The following is a 21,218-nucleotide window of genomic DNA, read 5'->3' as shown; positions in this document are numbered from 1 at the left end:
TTTGGTAAACGGGGGAAACTAAATCCAAGGTACATTGGACCATTCAAGATTATAGATCGTGTCGGACCAGTAGCTTACCAACTGGAGCTACCTCAACAACTCGTGGCTGTACATAACACTTTCCACGTCTCGAATTTGAAGAAATGTTTTGCTAAAGAAGATCTCACTATTCTGTTGGACGAAATCCAAATCAATGAAAAACTTCAATTCATTGAGGAACCCGTCGAAATAATGGATCGTGAGGTTAAGAGACTTAAGCAAAACAAGATACCGATTGTTAAGGTTCGATCGAATGCTCGTAGAGGACTCGAGTTCACCTGGGAGCATGAAGATCAGATGAAGAAGAAATACCCGCATCTATTTCCAGAAGATTCGTCAACACCTTCAACAGCTTAAAATTTCGGGACGAAATTTATTTAACGGGTAGGTACTGTAGTGACTCAAACTTTTACATGTTTATATATATTAATTGAGATTGATATTTACATGACTAAATGTTTCCAAAGTGTTAAGCAATAAAACTTGTTAAGACTTGATTAAATGAAATAAGTTTCATATCGACAATTGATCACCCAAGTTGACCGGCGATTCACGAACGTTACAAATTTGTAAAAACTGCATGTTGTGGTATATATAGACATATATATATATATGGTTGACATGATATTATGATGAGTAAGTATCTTACTAAGTATATTAACAATGTGTGATATACATAAGAAATGAGATTACTAAGTTAAGAAACTCGAAATGATATATATAACGATTATCGTTATGATAACGTCTACTAAATACATATGTATCATATTAAGATATTGATACACTATATTTAACATGATAAAATGATATTTAAATATATCATTAAGTGTGTTAATAATGAACTACATATGTAAAAACAAGACTACTAACTCAAGAATTACGAAACGAGACTTATATGTAACGATTATCGTTGTAACGATGTTTTAATGTATATATCATATTAAGAGATATTCATACATCATAATATCATGATAATATAATAATTTAACATCTCATTTGATATAATAAACATTGGGTTAACAACATTAATTGAGATCGTGAACTTAAAGGTTTCAAAACAACACTTACATGTAACGACTAACGAAGACTTAACGACTCCATTAGAATGTATATACATGTTGTGTTTTGATATGTATTCTTACACTTTTTAAAGACTTCAAGACACATATCAAAGTACTTCTACTTAACAAAAATGCATACAATTACATCCTCGTTCAGTTTCATCAACAATTCTACTCGTATGCACCCGTATTCGTACTCGTACAATACACAGCTTTTAGATGTATGTACTATTGGTATATACACTCCAATGATCAGCTTTTAGCAGCCCATGTGAGTCACCTAAAACATGTGGGAACCATCATTTGGCAACTAGCATGAAATATCTCATAAAATTACAAAAATATTAGTAATCATTCATGACTTATTTACATGAAAACAAAATTACATATCCTTTATATCTAATCCATATACCAACGACCAAAAACACCTACAAACACTTTCATTCTTCAATTTTCTTCATCTAATTGATCTTTCTCAAGTTCCATCTTCAAGTTCTAAGTGTTCTTCATAAATTTCATAAGTATAGTTTTATAAAAATAAAGAATACTTCCAAGTTTGCAAGTCTACTTCCAAGCTTTCTAATCCATTCCAAGTAATCATATAAGATCAATGAACCTTTGTTATTTACAGTAGGTTATCTTTCTAATTCAAGGTAATATTCATATTCAAACTTTGATTCAATTTCTACAACTATAACAATCTTATTTCGAGTGAAAATCTTACTTGAACTGTTTTCGTGTCATGATTCTGCTTTAAGAACTTTCAAGCCATCCAAGGATCCTTTGAAGCTAGATCCATTTTTCTCATTTCCAGTAGTTTTATCCAGAAAATTTGAGGTAGTAATGATGTTCATAACATCATTCGATTCATACATATAAAGCTATCTTATTCGAAGGTTTAAACTTGTAATCCCTAGAACATAGTTTAGTTAATTCTAAACTTGTTCGCAAACAAAAGTTAATCCTTCTAAATTGACTTTTAAAATCAACTAAACACATGTTCTATATCTATATGATATGCTAACTTAATGATTTAAAACCTGGAAACACGATGAACACCATAAAATCGGATATACGCCGTCGTAGTGAAACCGAGGGCTGTTTTGGTTTGGATAATTAAAAACTATGATAAACTTTGATTTAAAAGTTATTCTTCTAGGAAAATGATTTTTCGTATGAACATGAAACTATATCCAAAAATCTTGGTTAAACTCAAAGTGAAAGTATGTTTTTCAAAATGGTCATCAAGATGTCGTTCTTTCGACGGAAATGACTACCTCGTTAGTAATTGACATGTAACTTAAATTTCTGACTATAAACCTATATTTTTTCTGTTTGGATTCTTAAATTAGAGTTCAATATGAAACCATAGCAATTTGATTCACTCAAAACGGATTTAAAATGAAGAAGTTATGAGTAAGATTGAATATTTTTGATCCTTTTAGCTACGGGAAATGTTTAACAAATCTATACAAATCATATCCTAGCTAACTTATATTGTATTATACATGTATTCTAATATACTATGTAATCTTGAGATACCATAGACACGTATGCAAATGTTTTGACATATCATATCGACCCATGTATATATATTATTTGGAACAACTATAGACACTCTATATGCAGTAATGTTGGAGTTAGCTATACAGGGTTGAGGTTGATTCTAAAAATATATATACTTTGAGTTGTGATTTAGCCTGAGACGTGTATACACTGGGTCGTGGATTGATTCAAGATAATATATATTGATTTATTTTCTGTACATCTAACTGTGGACAACTAGTTGTAGGTAACTAACGAGGACAGCTGACTTAATACACTCAAATCTTTAAAACATAATAAAAATGGTTGTAATTATATTTTGATCATACTTTGATATATATGTACATATTTGTATAGGTTCGTGAATCGATCCGTGGCCAACTCTTATTTCCGAGGAAGGAAATATATGTGAAAGTGAGTTATAGTCCCACTTTTAAAATCTAATATTTTTGGGATGAGAATACATGCAGGTTTTATAAATGATTTACAAAATAGACACAAGTACGTGAAACTACATTCTATGGTTGAATTATCGAAATCGAATATGCCCCTTTTTATTAAGTTTGGTAATCTAAGAATTAGGGAACAGACACCCTAATTGACGCGAATCCTAAAGATAGATCTATTGGGCCTAACAAACCCCATCCAAAGTATCGGATGCTTTAGTACTTTGAAATTTATATCATATCCGAAGGGTGTCCCGGAATGATGGGGATATTCTTATATATGCATCTTGTTAATGTCGGTTACCAGGTATTCACCATATGAATGATTTTTATCTCTATGTATGGGATGTGTATTGAAATATGAAATCTTGTGGTCTATTTTTACGATTTGATATATGTAGGTTAAACCTATAACTCACCAATATTTTTGTTGACGTTTAAAGCATGTTTATTCTCAGTTGAATACTAAGAGCTTCCGCTGTTGCATACTAAAATAAGGACAAGATTTGGAGTCCATGATTGTATGATATTGTGTAAAAACTGCATTCAAGAAACATATGTCGATGTAATATATTTGTATTGTAAACCATTATGTAATGGTCGTGTGTAAACAGTATATTTTAGATTATCATTATTTGATAATCTACGTAATGTTTTTAAAACCTTTATTGATAAAATAAAGGTTATGGTTGTTTTAAAAATGAATGCAGTCTTTGAAAAACGTCTCATATAGAGGTCAAAACTTCGCAACGAAATCAATTAATATGGAACGTTTATAATCAATATGAACGGGACATTTCACTCCTAACTTTCAAATCTATCATTCTTCATTTTCATCTGCCGCCGGAGGAATCTATTCACTTTTACTATTCTCTTGGCTTTATAGTATTTTTAGTTCTCTCGTGTCTTTACGTTGCAATACTTATTGATATACATGGTTTGTGATTTATGTGTTTTTATCGGGCTTTATATTCTCCGTTATATTTCAGAGCTCCATGCTTTCGATTTCTCTTCCCGACTTCAAGTCAAGCGAATAATGGTCCAGAATTCGTAGGTATGGATTTTGAAATGAACATAGTTAATGTTCTAAGAAGGAAATTGTAATGGCACGATCTTGATTTGTCAAATTACCAGAACATTCGGAAAAGACCGAATCATCAAAAAATATATTTTCTTGATATATTTAGAAATTATATAGAATGAAAGAGTTATGTAACATGGTTCATGATGAGGGTGTGATTTGTGAACCTTTATCACGTTCCATTAGAAACTCAGCATGACTTACTGTAATATAATCACGTTGATCAAGTGTCATTATATTATACTAATTCATGCTTCAGTTCCCAACACTACTTCAAAACATTCATATTTTAAACTTGAAGGTTTCAGAATTTAGAAACTAAAATAGTTTCTTTTATATTGTAACGCAGATATTGCGAAGAGGTAATGATTTCAGATAAAAATGGTTTCGAAAAATATCTTCAGAAATATGGAGGATATTTATAATGGGAGATACGATGATATCTTAGCATATTTAAGATAAGATGATGATGAAGAATATTGTCTGTAAAGGTTTTAGAGTAAGGAGCAAGGTATTCTCTAATGACTTCAGCAGACACTGAATCATTTGGATTCTTTGAATATAGAGTTTGGTCCTTGTATTTGTCCTTTGTCTCCTTCATGTTCTGTTAAATCCGTTTTCCAGTTCCAAACCTTCTCTTTTTCTCAGCTTTACCACCATACCATTCTTTATCATCAAACTTTTGACTGTTAACGTCGTTTACAGTTTTTGCTGCTTCATCAGCATTTTTCCAAAATTCGGAGGACTAGTTTCACAGTTTGGGGTGTTTTTCAGAAACTTCACATTCGAAGTAAGTAAGTCTAGAAGATAAATGTTATCTATATATAACTGTTATCGTAGAAAATGCTGCGAGATTCAAAATACTGATTGCTAATTCCCGGTAGTTGGTATGACAATTACCGTTACAAAATGTGGATGAGTACATGATAGGGTTTCAATGAGTATAAGGATTTTTCGGAAGGTCAAGGATAAATGAAATTGTTGGTAAATTTACTGCTAATGTGGTGGAACATAAAAGGTTCCCCGGTAACAAAAACGTATGTGTCAAGGTTACAATAAGGTTAATCTGAAAAGTCAAAATTGACTGGTTGGAAGTGGGGTAAAACTGGATACTTTGAAAAAAAAATTACAAGGTTATTTTCGGTAAAAACAACGCTAAAGGATCTTGCACAGTTTTGAAGTCAAAGTATAGTTTTAAAAGATGTAGAGATCTAAGAATGATTCCACCAGTTCAGAGTTATGACTTTGATTTTGGTCCGTCAATATCAGAATATGTAATTGAATTTGTATGAAATAATTGTGTATCACTGTGAAGATAGTGAGTATAGTTAATGATTTTTGAATCAAAGTTGAAGAATGTACAGTATAACATATTAATTGTGAACTTATATATTTCCCGGGTATTACCTACCCGTTAAAGATTTCACAATTAATATTTTGTACCAAAGAATTTTTATTACCATCTTTATGAAAATATATGTATGTATATTTTCTTCAGATGTAATACAGATTTAATGAGTTAATATTATATTAAGCTCATTTGATTTTCAGCTTGACTTAGAAGTGATTAATCTTTAAAATATTAATGATTACATAATCTTTGCGGAGTATTTCGCTAATGAAATCAATACTTCATTTTTTTATTGATATTCCTTGGTGAAGGATGTTGTTGCTCGTGGAATTCTTGTGAACCTTACAAGGCACAGATGATGTTTTCTAGAAAATTTCGAGTACATCGAAAATGAAAACGTAAAATCAATTATGTAATTGAATAATACACTTGGTTTATTAGGAAATGGAATTCATTGAGTTGAAATAGAGATTGTAGTTAACGATTGTTAAGTCATTAACGAAGGATGTATAGCATATTAGTATCATGAACTAACCGAGTAGTACCTACCAGTTATGATTCACATGTAATAGCTTAGTACGAAAAGATTTATTTTGTTTTCAAATTTCACATATATATATATATATATATATATATATATATATATATATATATATATATATATATATATATATATATAAAATATACATATAAAATCTTCAGGAAAAATGAGTTAATACTTTATAACTCGTTGATACAATATACGCGTTGTTGATTTGTGATGATGTTGGTGATTATGAAATTGGCGAAACTTGTAGTGCTACAGGTTTTGCCGGTGTTGGTGATACTGACGATACTGTTGATGCTGCTGGTAAAACAAGTCTAGCTTGTAAATCGTGCACTATTCCAGTCAGGGTTTTTACTATTCCTTCTATCATTTCGGTCCACTCATCTGATTTACGATTACGGCTGGAATAGATTATCTCTAAGACTTTAGAGATTACATAATCGTCGCAGAATATTTCTCCAATGAAATTATGAATCAATACTTCATCGGTTATTGTTGTTGGTACTCCTTGGTACCTATGGTGCGTATGATGTTGATATCCGAGGTATAGATTGTGATGTTGAGGTGTGTGATGGGGATGTTATTGTTGGTGGTGGTAATGGTACTGTTGGTGTTGTTATCGGTGGTACTGTTTATGCTGCTGCTGGTGTTTGTAATCCTTGCACCATATTCTCCAAAGCCACTACCCGAGCACGAAGCTTGTTGACTTCTTCTATTATACTAGGATGATTGGCGGTTCGGACAAGTGGATGAATAAGATTTACAATATTGAATATTACATAGTCGTTGCGAGCTGTTCTGGAAATGAGGGTGAAAATGGTGTTACGAACGGGTTCTCCGGTAAGTGCTTCAGGTTCTTCGCCAAGAGGTGAATGTGGTGGATGGAAGGGATCACCTTCTTCTTGTCTCCAATGATTAAGTAGATTACGAACCCATCCCCAGTTCATCCAGAATAGATGATGGCTAATTGGTTGATCCATTCCGGTTACACTGTCTTCGGAATTCAGGCGAATATCCATATCGGAATAGCTGTCAGAGTTTAAGGAATTTGAACTAGATACAGGATCCATCTTGTATAATTAGGGAGATGATTTTTGATATGAATTAGATTATAGAATTTAGTTTGGTATTCTTCAATACATAATTTACATATGTATATATAATACCAAATTCCATAAATCACGGAGAAATTTTTGGAAGATGTCAGGAAAAGTTTACAGTAACAGATACGCTAAGATATGAATTTTGTCTATACACTATTCATGTAATCAATGCAGTAAAACGTGTCTAGACTAGGAATGATAAGTAGGTAATTTCCGACAAAAATTGATAAGCAAAACTTTTGACAAGCAGACACGATCGAAGTCCAGACTTACTAATGCATCCTAACAACTATCAGTTAGACACACTCATGCAAGATCTGGTTCACTAGGACCAACGCTCTGATACCAACTGTGACGATCGCTCCAAATCCAATGGACGAACACGTCATTCATCGATTTCATTGCGAGGTATTTGACCTCTATATGATACGTTTTGTAAACATTGCATTCTTTTAAAAAGGCACACCATAAATGAATATTTAAATCAAAGGTTTTCGACATCTGATGATTTTTACATATAGACAATCACTGTAAATAATAGTTTACAATAATACTTCCGTTGACAATGCAGTCAAAATAAGATAAATGGTGATGATTTGGTGAATACAACGTTTCCCTGAAAAATATGTCATAAGACTCCATGCACATAGCTTGTCTAACACATAAGCAAACAGCGGAAGACTTCTAGGAAAACTGAGAATAAACATGCTAACAAGTGTCAACACAAAGGTTGGTGAGTTCATAGTTTTATAGTTTCATATAATCTGTATATAAAGGTGGATCACAAGATTTCAGTTGTTTCGTCCAGAAACGTTTATCAAAATATTCTACAAGATTGAGCACCCTGGTAACTAAACTTTAACGTTATAATAAGTACCCCTGTTTTAACATACATGCAACCAACATGTACAATACATGCAATCCAACGTGTACTAACCTCAAATAGCATACGTCTGTTTTATAGTTCAGGCTAGGGTTTCTATACCTGGAACAGACGAGGATGTCAAGCCCTATGGATCCATATACAACTATTCGCGCCCACCAATTCTTATAACCAGCAGTTACTAGTTACCAAAGCTAAGGGATTTTCGGTTCAAACTCAGTGTAGAGTTTAGTATGTACTTGTATCCATTGCGTTTAAAATAAAGTGCATGTATTCTTAGCCCAAAAATATAGATTGCAAAAGCAATTAAAAAGGGAGCAAATGAAACTCATGCATATAAATCTAGTATTTTCAGTATTTATAAACAGTCGCATGTATTCTCAGCCCAAAAATATATTGAGTAAAAGGGATCATATGAAACTCACCTTAGCAGCACATAAAGTTGTTCATCGTAATGTGACCGAAACTCGGAATATCAAATAATCGTAGATCTCAACCTAGAGAACATATGTTGGTCAATAAATGTCTATCAAGCTAGGTCAGGTCATAGTGTATCATAATCCTAATGCTCGATATTGACATACAAAAGTTATCCAAAGTTGTTTCAAAAAGTCAATTTTGACAATAGTTCAACAAACGAGACGTACCTTATATAAGGATTCATTTACTCGGCTGGTAATATTTAAAAATCCATTTTATCAATCTTGTAAACAAGTTGTTTAAATCTTAATTGCAGATTCAAAAGCAATTTCAATTATCATCAATCATAATTCAGTTGATCATATCTTTTAATCCGTTCAACGAAACTATTCGATATCTAAATGAAAAGTCATTGATTTTTCGCCAGCTTTCCAAAAACATGTATATCATATACCTTTTACCAGTAATATATGTATTTAATTCGTGATTCATTATAAACTGTTTAGCGACAAAATTTAGCATACAAGCATGTATAAATATATATACTCGAGCACTAGACATGGATACACAATTAATATATAAAAGATAAATTATGAGTGCTTACGTATCAGTATTGAGATTCAATATTGTAGGAAAGTACGTAGACGTAACGGAGATGATAAACACTAGGTTTGATTCACAAATATACCCCCGAACATTACCCATAACCTCCTTGGCAATAACCCATAATTTCCTTAGCTATATCCCGCTTGAAAACCATTTTGAAAGTGACACGCTCATAATCTCGTCGTAGTATTTTATGTATAATACTAATTAATATTAATAATACTAATAATAATATGATTAATAATAATATTAATGTTAATAATAATAATAATAATAATAATAATAATAACAATAATAATAATAATAATAATAATAATAATAATAATAATAATAATAATAATAATATAAATAAGTTATACGGAGTGTAAGATGAAAGAAATATATATCACAAAAACTGAATTCGATCGCTTTATAAAGACTTGGCCTGAAAAAGTACCCCATGCGATCGCATGGTATTTGTGCTTCAAGGCCATGCGATCGCATGGCCCTCTGATCCAGCTCACAAACTTTTGTTTTCTTGTTTATCGACATATTTATTTATTAATATATAATATATATATAATTTATATTAATTAATTATATATTATATTATATTCTCGTGCATAGTTGACTTGAAATTTTTGTTCCGATAAGTCGTACGTCGTCACTCGACTTATGTCCCGGTTCCGGTTTTTCGAGTGTCCCTTCGTACGCTGAGAAAACTTGTAATTTATATTTTGGGACACGTACCTTTGTCAAAATATAGCCTTAAATTATCCCTAAATTATATCACTCAAAGTGTATCTTAAACTTTCGAGTGTTTTGGTCATTTACTTCTATAAATCATTGTCTCGCTATTTATTAAAATACATTTTAAAATCATTTGAAATTGTTATATCGCATATTGTTTATACATTTAAACTTAAATTCATGTAATTCATTTATGTGTCATCGTTTATTTCTCAAACATTCTAATTAACATAACTAAATATCAATTGAATCAATAACCAAATGTTGTTATTGTTTTCAAATAACCTGAAGCTATATATTCATAAATATATATTCAATATAATTAAACACGTTCTAAATATACGTTGCAAGTTGTTCATAGATTCAATTCTAACAGTTAATATTCCTTATTATTGTATGTGTCCAAATTACGTTATTTAAACAAACACTTTACCATTAATTCCGAATACCGTTAATAATGAATGATTTCCCAAATCAACATGGACCTTACAACAGAGACCCTTAATAATATCATAATCCTTAAAGGACTCAATAAATATCTTTTAATTCAATCGTTTAGCATAATCTTTTAACTTCATAGTTAAATATATCAATCAGATAATCAAACCAATATATTTAATGCACAGTATCGTTTACTTAACACTTTGTTACGTTTTCAAGTTATAGTATATGTATCTATTTACATATAATTGTTCGCGAATCGTTGAGAACAAATCGAGGGGTAATTGAATAGTTCAAGATTTTGAGATTCAACTTCATAGACTTTGCTTATCGTTAAAGATTAAGTTTAAATTTAATCAGAAATTTCCGGGTCATCACATTATACATGCATCAAGTAAGAGTATATAAAGATAATTTATCTCATTATTTTAATATATCTATAGAGAGTGGACTATTTGTTCATGCATATTTTTTGCGAGGGAAAATACATCCATAAACAACGATGTGAGAGGCATTTTTTTAGGCGTCAACGTCATTAATCTCCAGTCCGGTTACCGTGATAACTCGCGCCCGAGATGATTTCTCAGGAATCGATCGGCGGAAAAGGAAAATATTAGACATTGTATTAGAATATGACTCGTCCAACCCAATTGTATAGTCGGGCTCAGTCCAGATCAATAATACATATCACCTACGGGGTTTACATTATTTTACATGGTATCAAATGCTTAGGTTTCTTCTTTTCTTTTTCTTGTTGCCGCCACCGAAAACCGGTCTACTGCCGCCACCAAAACTGGTATGCCGCCATCGCGTAACGGTCTGCCGCCTTTCTTAAAATTTTTCTCCTTCGTGTTCTCCGTCTGCAAATCTTTTCTTTCCTACCTGTTTTCCTTCTCTTTTTATCAACCTCAACCGCCACTAGTTAGCCGTTTTCTTTTCTTTTCTACTCTTCTCCAATACATCAAATTCTTGATCTCTTCGGTTGTTTATTATCTTCTCTTTGGTTTGTTTGTCTTCTTTAATCTGTTGTTTTTTTAACATGTCGAATATGTCAAAAGTCTTATGCAACTGACATATACCGAATGCTTTCTCTATTTACCATTCAAGATTTTTTTCCCTATACATCCGGATCCTACTTCTTGATACTTTTCTTCGTGCAAAGTGACAACATATCTCAAGATAGAAATTTACCTTCCTCAATCTTCTTTTATCATATATTATCTCATTCGAATCTTTTTTTTTTTTTTTTTTTTTTTGCATTGTATGATTGTATCCTTAACCTCCATTATTCTAAAGAAAAAAAAATGTTGCTTGCCAGTTGCTTCGGATCCTCTGCTTCTTTATTCAATACTACGTTTCTAAGAAGGAAAAAAATATATTTATTTCCAAATTATCAACTTTCCATATATAAAGTTCTCTTCCTTTAAGCAAGTTTCTTTTTATTATCTTCATCCTTCACACCTTTTTTAGTTGTTATTATTTCCCTTACTAAAAAATAAAATACAAATCTCTTCCTATCTCTATCTTTCCTTGAGTTGTTTTCCTTCTTACTATTCTTTCTATTCCAAAAAAGGAAAAAAAAAATAATAAAAAAAAATCTTTTCCAAATCTACTCAATGTTCTATTTATTGCTATTTCCTCTTAAAAAAATAAAATTCTTATTTCTATATACAATATTTCTTTCTCCAAATCTTCGTATCTTCCACAAATAAAACTTTATATTCTTTCTTGTTTCTTTCTCTGCTATACAAAAAAAAAAAAAAAAAAGCAAACGTGATTTCGAGCCAAGAAGTGAAGACTACAAACTACATCATGAAGACTTGGTTGTTATTTTTGCTTTACAATGTTCCTAATGCTTATATCACTAGATTATGTATTCACGTTCCAGTTTAAGCATTTGTAATTTAATACCGCTCTAACTACAGGGGAGTATTAGACATTGTATTGGAAGATGACTGGTCCAACCCAATTGTATAGTCGGGCTCAGTCCATTAGGGGTTAATTAGGTTAGTTTAGGGTTTCATTGTATTCTATAAATAGTGGATCAATAATATTATTTTAGCGGAAAAAAATCTAGCATTGATTGTGTATTCCGATCGTAGAGACAGCCGTGAGGGGGGAGAGATTTGGCGATGGAAACCGTATGCGTTGTGGTGAAGGGAGTGAGTTCTTGATGTAGGTTTTTATCCCATATTTATAGATACGAGTTGGGGTTTAGAAGACTTGTGGGTCAAGTCAATCGCGTACCCCTGATCCGGGTAAACCCTACGTTATCAAGCCCTCAAAATTTCGGTATGATATTTGTGACGACCCGGGAATTTCCGACTAAATTTAAACTTAATCTTTATATGATTTCGATACGATAAGCAAAGTCTATAATATTGAGTCTAAAAATATTTTTGAACTGATTTCATATGTGCAGTTATCGTTTGACTATGCCCGATGATTCACGAACAATTGTTTGTAAACAATTATATATATATATATATATATATATATATATATATATATATATATATACATATATATATATATATATATATATATATATATATATATATATATATATATATATATATATATATATATATATATATATATATATATATATGTATAAATTCTATACATAAGAAATATTATATATAAATAGTAAATAAATACTAAAGATTCGATATATTATATTATTGGTAAAAATGATATAATGGAAATTGTAACATATTAAATTTAATTATTATTATGATTAGCTAATATTATTATTACTATTTTCATTATTGTTATTAATATATCAACAATAGTATTATTTTTATTAATCTTATTATTATTTTTATCATTTATTATTAATATTAGTATTTTTATTATTATTATTAATAATATTAACAATAGAATTTATATATTTATTAATTATTAATATTAATTTAATTATAAGAACAAAAGAATGGATATATATGGCATATATTGTTATACATCACTCTCAGTCTATTTTTCCTGTCCCCCTAAATATTTATCCGTGAACCTGAATTATCAATCAAGTACTATGTCTTACTTTAATTTCTTTTGCTTTACCGTTACCCCACCCCCAATTCAACTTCTCCTCTATGATTGTTATAGAAAGCAAAAATGTCATAATCTGCTGTTTTTACTTTATTCATCATCTAAGTATTAGATACTTATATAACACACACATTAAAACATGCTTAAGTAAGATAAAACTCAAATCCATCAATTTCTCCTCTCTTTGATCAAACCTTACACCCATTAAAGCACCACCCTTCTTCTTCACCATTCAAAACACCACGGCCACCATACACCACCCTCACTACTTACCAACAATGCTGTCTTGTGTTTGGCTGCAACACAACCGAAACCCACTTGGGTTTCTGTTGATCGAATGTAGAACACCTTCCATCACCATTGATCTTCACCACCACCTTTGATCATCATCTTTATCAATCACCATGAAATTGTCTTCATCATCATCTCACCAACCATTGACCACCTTGAAACACCACGGCTTGAACAATAAGTTTCAATTTCTGTCGATTACTACTACACGGTAACACCACCACCTTCCTTCACTTTGGTTTCCTTATAAACACCAACACAAACCTTCATCAACACGGTTTCTTTATTATTATTTTTCCTTTTCGCTATCGAACCCTTTTCTTTTGTTTTCCTGTTCGTAAGTAAACCATAACCCCATTGAACAACTAAACTACTACTACGAATGAATGCATCTGTTTTATTCAGACAACAACCCAATCCACCATAAAAACCCACTTAGTGTTTGACCTACAAACTTACTTGCTGCAGCAGCTTCTATTATTTATTTTTTTTCTTTTTCTATCGTGCTTGCTCCAACTGCAGAAGCATCTCTTGTACACCTACACAATTTTGTCGAACAAAAGTATCACTTTAAGACCCGATTTAATTATCATTTTCTTAATATATTAGTGGTAATGATCCTAGTAGGGTCTTATAACTTGCTCCATTATTTTATTTGACTTTTTGAGCTGCTACCTTTGGTTACCTTTTTGGCCGAAAGTTTTCAACAATTAACCCCATAAAAAGGATTTAAATAATGCGGAATACATGGCATGCTTTTAAAACACACTTAAATTCTTCAACCCACACCATTGTATACGCATGATCATATATCATCACCACCTTGTAAAACCAATCCATATCGAAACCCATTTCATTTTCTTTTGTTTCTGTTTCAAACAACCGAAAACAATAACCCAGCTCCACCATCGTAAACCTGCTGCTGTCTGCTTCTGTTTCGTCACCCAAAAACACCACGAATGACCACCAAACTGCCCAGAACAGTCCCACCACTTGAGAATATTACTGCTACTTCTAGCTCGATGTTTTCTGCTCGAAACCCGCCACCCAACAGAACCCATAAAAGAAATCCCACATTTGTACTTGGGCTTAGTTAATTATCGGGCTTGATTTAAGTGATGGGCCGTAAACCTTCTTGATGTAATTTGGGCCGATATGTTATGTTGTTGGACTAGGATCCATATCAATTAGGAAACCGCTACCATCTATTTTGTTAGGACTAAAACTCAAATCAAGCTGATGATGTAGTGTAACGACCCGTCAAAATTGCTATTGACGCGGCATGTTAATCATTGATTCCACAGTGAGGTTTTGTGACGACCCGGAAATTTCCGAACAAATTTAAACTTGAACTTTATATTATTTCGACACGATAAGCAAAGTCTGTAATGTTGAGTCACACATATTTTGAACTGTTTCATATATTCGTTTGACTTTCGACCATTCCCGACGATTCACGAACAACTACTTGTAAATAAATAACATGTATATTTAAAAAGGTATTTATAATTTGAAATATAATTTAGAATATTATGTAATATGATTATTAGGATTTATATTGTAAAATAAATAAAATAAAAATGCGATTAATGGAAACTATATATATATATATATATATATATATATATATATATATATATATATATATATATATATATATATATATATATATATATATATATTACATGTAAATATATAAATTTATATTGAAACTTTTTGATTAAAAATATATAATATATTTGTTTTAGTAATTAACTTTCCTATTTTAAAACTGTTTATTTATAGAAATAGAATATAAATGATTTCGAGCTTAATTAGTAAACGTCAGTAATACTCGGTTGACATTTCGTTAGCGTTCATATAGATTTAATATAAGTTTATGACGGATTAAAATAAGAGTTGAACTGTAAATCATTACGAAGATTTTAGATTTGTTAAAAATATTTTTACCTTTTTAAGTTTAAATATTAGTACTCCGTACATATAAATTGGAACAGAAAATAAATAATTTTCTAACCTTTTTGATCAGGTTTCAAACAGGTAATGAGTGAAATAATTAATTATATTTAATTTACAAGTTTGAGATTTTTAGGAACACTTTTATACGACAACTGTTTAGCAATGGACACGATATAGTTATCCATGATAGATTGTGGGTAGTTTAAAACAAAATAGAGGCGGCTTACTGTGTCTTATGATTGATATAAATTTACTGTGTAATCAATTCTTTAATCAATAATTCATATATATGAATATATATATTTACACTCATATACATACATGGAATTAAAAGCACGCACCCATTTTCTCTTCTTCTTGTTTCTTCGACCAAGCAACACCATCCATTGTCATCTTGCATCACAAACCACCATGCTACCACCACCGCCGGCCAACACTTAAAACCACCCCAAAAACCGCCGTCTCTCTCTACCTCTCTCATCCTCTCTCTCTCCTAATACCATCGTGAATCATCACCATCACAAAACAATATATTTTTTTTTCTTTTTCCTGATTAGTTCGAAACCCACACTTTGATCATCATTCCTAATTATCAATCATCAATATCAAGTAACCATTAATCCATTACAACCTGCTACAGTCTCGGTTCTGTTTTGATTGAGGACAACAGCGAACACCACCACTTAAGACCATCGTGAACTACTGCTGTTTCGTTCTCTTTTCGCCTACTAACAAAACCAACCAAAGACAACCATGGTTGCAGCCAGGAAACACCATGAACAACCACCATTTTAACCTGCAACTACCATCGAGAACCGCTGCTGTACATGTCTATTTCTATTCCTGTATAACAAATAAAATGGTGATGAAAAACGATGTTGAAAACGATGGTGCGAAGAAGAAGATGATAAATAGTGGTTATGGTTACGTGTATACGATTATGGGTACGGTTATGGTGTATCTTGATGAAACCATTAGAAGGCGAACGATGAAGATGTGATGATAAGTATGATGGTGATTCATGATATAAACGATGATGATGATGAAGGTAAAATAATGATAATGATCAAGATGATCATAAAAGAGAATGATGTTTTTGAGAGATGATGATGAGATCACGAAGCAAAGAATGATGAAGATGTTGATGATGATAGCGATGATGATCATTTGATGATGATGATGTCGATAGCTGATGATGATAGTGATGATAGATAAATTAGGATAAATAAAAATTTAAAAACCCTACTCTATCAGATAAGTAAAATTGGAAGAGTGGTTAGGAGAGGTGTTGAGTTACCAGGAGGTCGCGAGATCGATACCAGGTGTGGGCATTTTTTTTAATATAACATAGTCCTTCTTGGGCTATTAACAGATTTGGTAAAAAAAAAAAATAAAAGCACTTGGGCCAAATTTGATTATTTGTTGTTGGGCCGTAAATGGAACTTGGGCCGACAGAGGAAAACAAGAAGAAACGGGTTAAATTGATTGTAGTTACGGTTTAAAACAAAAACACGAGTTTGGCAGAGTGGTTTGGGTGTTAGCGGTATAACGAGAGGTCGGGAGTTTGAGCCCCGTCGTGCGCAATTCTTTTTAGAAAAGTTTTCAAAGGGTATACACACTTATAATCTCATTTTCATTAATATTATAGTTATAATTATTATTATTATTATTATTATTATTATTATTATTATTATTATTATTATTATTATTATTATTATTATTATTATTATTATTATTATTATTATTATTATTATTATGATTATTATTATTATTATGATATTATTATTGTTAGTATCATTATTATTAATAACATTATTATTATCAACATTAGTATTATTACTACTCATTATTAATATTAGGCATTATTAACAATTTTGTTGTAAAAATAAAATAATAACATTATTATTATTATTAAAGATTATCATTATCATTCTTATTATTAGTATTATCATTATTAATAAAGTTATCCTTATTATTATTAGCAAATTAGTGTTAACAAAATTATCATTTTAATAAATAAATATTTTGAACATTAAATATACTTAGAACATATGACAAACTAATAATATTTCTTAAATATACTACTAAGCATATATATATATATATATATAAATATATAGATATATCAATACAACTAAGTACATAGATATTAATAATGCAAAATAAATAAATATAACATACAATTTAAGATGTAATATAGGTACACGTTTTTGAATTGTATTTAGCATAAAATCTATAAAAATGCAAATATACAAATAATATATATGTTAATAAATGAAATTTTGTGAATTCCATTGTATGTATTAATAAATATACAAATGATATAGGTTCGTGAATCCGAGGCCAACCCTACGCTTGTTCAATATAGTCATATGTATTTTTACTACAAAATACATTAGGTGAGTTTCATTTGCCTTTTTACCCTTTATATTTTTGGGCTGAGAATACATGCGCTGCTTTTATAACTGTTTTACGAAATAGACACAAGTATCTAAAATTACATTCTATGGATGGATTATTAAACCGAATATGCCCCTTTTTAGTCTGGTAATCTAAGAATTAGGGAACAGACACCCTAATTGACGCGAATCCTAAAGATAGATCTATCGGGCCCAACAAGCCCCATCCAAAGTACCGGATGCTTTAGTACTTAAAAATTTATATCATGTCTGAAGGAGGATCCCGGAATGATGGGGATATTCTAATATGCATATTGTGAATGTCGGTTACCAGGTGTTCAATCCATATGAATGATATTTTTGTCTCTATGCATGGGACGTATATTTATGAGAACTAAAAATGAAAATCTTGTGGTCTATTAAAGTGATGGAAATGATTATTTATGTTAAACTAATGAACTCACCAACCTTTTGGTTGACACTTTAAAGCATGTTTATTCTCAGGTATTAAAGAAATCTTCCGCTGTGCATTTGCTCATCTTAGAGATATTACTTGGAGTCATTCATGACATATTTCAAAAGACGTTGCATTCGAGTCGTTGTGTTCATTAAGATTATTATTAAGTCAATTATAGTTAGATATATTATGAAATGGTATGCCTGCCTTCAACTTTCAATGTAATGAAAGATTGTCTTTTCAAAAACGAATGCAATGTTTGTAAAATGTATCATATAGAGGTCAAGTACCTCGTGATGTAATCAATTATTGTGAATTGTTTATAATCGATATGGACTTCGTCCGGATGGATTAGGATGGGTCTCTACCATTGGTATCAGAGCGGTGGTCGTAGCGAACCAGGTCTTGCATTAGTGTGTCTAACTAGTAGTCATTAGGATGCATTAGTGAGTCTGGACTTCGACCTGGTCTGCATGTCAAAAAGTTTTGCTTATCATTTTGTATCGAAAATTATATGCTTATCATTCTTAGTCTAGACACGTCTTGCTGCATTGATTGCATGAATAGTGTATAGACAAAATTCATATCTTAGCGTATCTGTTACTGTAAACCTTACCTGGTGTATCCCGTAAATTCCTCCGTAATCTACGAAACCTTTTTTTCTATATATATGGATATTCTATGTAATTAGAATACCATCCGTTAGCCAGAAAATCATTTCATATCTAAAAATTCTTTATTCAATCGTACGAAATGGAATTCGTCATTAGTTCAAGTCACTCGGATTCCGAAATGGAACCCCACTCAAGCTCCGAAAGCAGTGTGACCGGAATGGATCAACCAATCAGTCATCATCTATTCTGGATGAATTGGGGATGGGTTCGTAGCCTCCTCAATCATTGGAGACAAGAAGAAGGTGATCCTTTCCATCCGCCACATTGCCCTATTGGCGAAGAACCTGAAGCACTTACCGGTGAACCTGTTCGAAACACCATCTTTTCTCTCATTTCCAGAGTATCTCACCACGATTATATACTATACCAAATTCTAGATTATATTTATCCGCTAGTCCGAACCGAAAATCACCCCGGTGTAATAGAAGAAGTCAACGAGCTTCGCGCTCGGGTAGTGGCTTTAGAGAATATGGTGCGAAGGTTACAAACACCAGCAGCAGCACTAGCAGCATAACCAGTACCACCACCAACGCCAACAGTACCATTACCACCACCAAAAAAACAACCGCATCGCAAACCTCAACTTCACAATCTGTCACGCGAACATCAACGTCATACGCACCATGGATACCAAGGAGTACCAGCAACAATGAACGATGAAGTATTAATTCATAACTTCATTGAAGAAATATTCTGCGAAGAATATGTGGTTTCTAAAAGTTTTAGAGATTATTTATCTTAGCTCAAACCGAAAATTAAATAAGTTTAATATCATATTGACTCATTAAATCCATAATTACATCTGAAGAAAATATATATGTATATAAATTTTCATAAAGATTATAATTAAAAATTCTTTCGTACAAACTGTTAATGGTGAAAATATTTTAACGGGTAGGTAATACCCGAGGAATATTTAGATTTCACATTAATAAGTTATACTGTACATTCTTCGAACCTGATTCAACAGTCATTTACTATCTTACTTACAACCACCGATATACGTATCCGTTCACCACAGAATAACCATTTTTATTCAATTTTATATTCGGATTTTGACCTATCAGAATCCAACAAGTGGCATAATGAAGAAAACATATGACAAAATAAAATTTGTTAGAAACAGACTAATTAACTATGAGAAATTGTGTTAAGAATCCACGCTAACTGTTCCTAGCTAATTGTTCCTAGCTAACTGATTACATTTTATTTATCGCAATTTACATTCTCGCAATTTAAATTCTCGCAATTTTATTTATTGTCATTTAATTTCTGTATTTATTTTACGCACTTTAAATATCGGGACACGTATACAAGGTTGTGACATATCATATCGATGCATATATATATATATATATATATATATATATATATATATATATATATATATATATATATATATATATATATATATATATATATATATATATATATATTATTTGGAATAACCATAGACACTCTATATGCAGTAATGATCGAGTTCTCTATACAGGGTTGAGGTTGATTCTATAATAATATATATACTTTGAGTTGTGATCGAGTCTGAGACATGTACACGGGTCACGATACGTATTAATTAATTCGAATGTTATATATTAAATTATATATGAATTATTGAATTGCTAACTGTGGACTTTGAACTATGGATTACCAACATTGGACAATTAAAATGAATTAAAACATTGATTATAACATATGAAACTAAACAACTCTTCAAGTTTGCCACTTGATTTTCATCTTAAACCTCATTTGTATCTTGACGATTACAATCTGCGTTCAAACCTTTCGTGATTCTTGAAAACACCTCAATCGGGAGGATGAATCAACCGCACTTCATCTATGGAAGAAAAGATTTACGTATATAGTTATGCACCTGAAAAATTCTCGGAACCGGTATAAATGTTTAACACGTATCTGTGCTAGCTTCTTTGGCATTGATATTTCCGAAAATAACAACGCAATTTCTTTTCAAATTAGCCGATTTTGTGACTGCTCCAGCAAATCAGCTTCAAGTTATTCATTCAAATAAACCCTATTATAAAGATTACCCCTTCATCATCGTTACCGGGGAACTGTTTATATTCCACCATATTAGAAGTAAACTTTCCAGCAACTCCATTGATCTTTGACTTTTC

The 21,218-nt window shown here is 31.2% G+C and overlaps 1 protein-coding gene across 1 annotated transcript in view; it reads right to left on the bottom strand.

The window, feature by feature from the left end:
- Positions 1-16,628: 16,628 nt before the first annotated feature.
- The window catches only part of LOC139849525 (uncharacterized), a 49,893-nt gene continuing 45,303 nt past the window's right edge, over positions 16,629-21,218 (bottom strand). Inside the window, exon 2 of the mRNA XM_071839174.1 lies at positions 16,629-16,742. Within this exon, the coding sequence (XP_071695275.1) occupies positions 16,629-16,742 (114 nt within the window). The remainder of the gene's footprint in view (positions 16,743-21,218) is intronic.

Source organism: Rutidosis leptorrhynchoides, chromosome 1, assembly GCF_046630445.1.
Source record: "Rutidosis leptorrhynchoides isolate AG116_Rl617_1_P2 chromosome 1, CSIRO_AGI_Rlap_v1, whole genome shotgun sequence".
Classification (NCBI taxonomy): Eukaryota; Viridiplantae; Streptophyta; class Magnoliopsida; order Asterales; family Asteraceae; genus Rutidosis; species Rutidosis leptorrhynchoides.
Note: the sequence above shows the minus strand (reverse complement) of the source record. Positions and strands in the feature narration are given on the sequence as shown.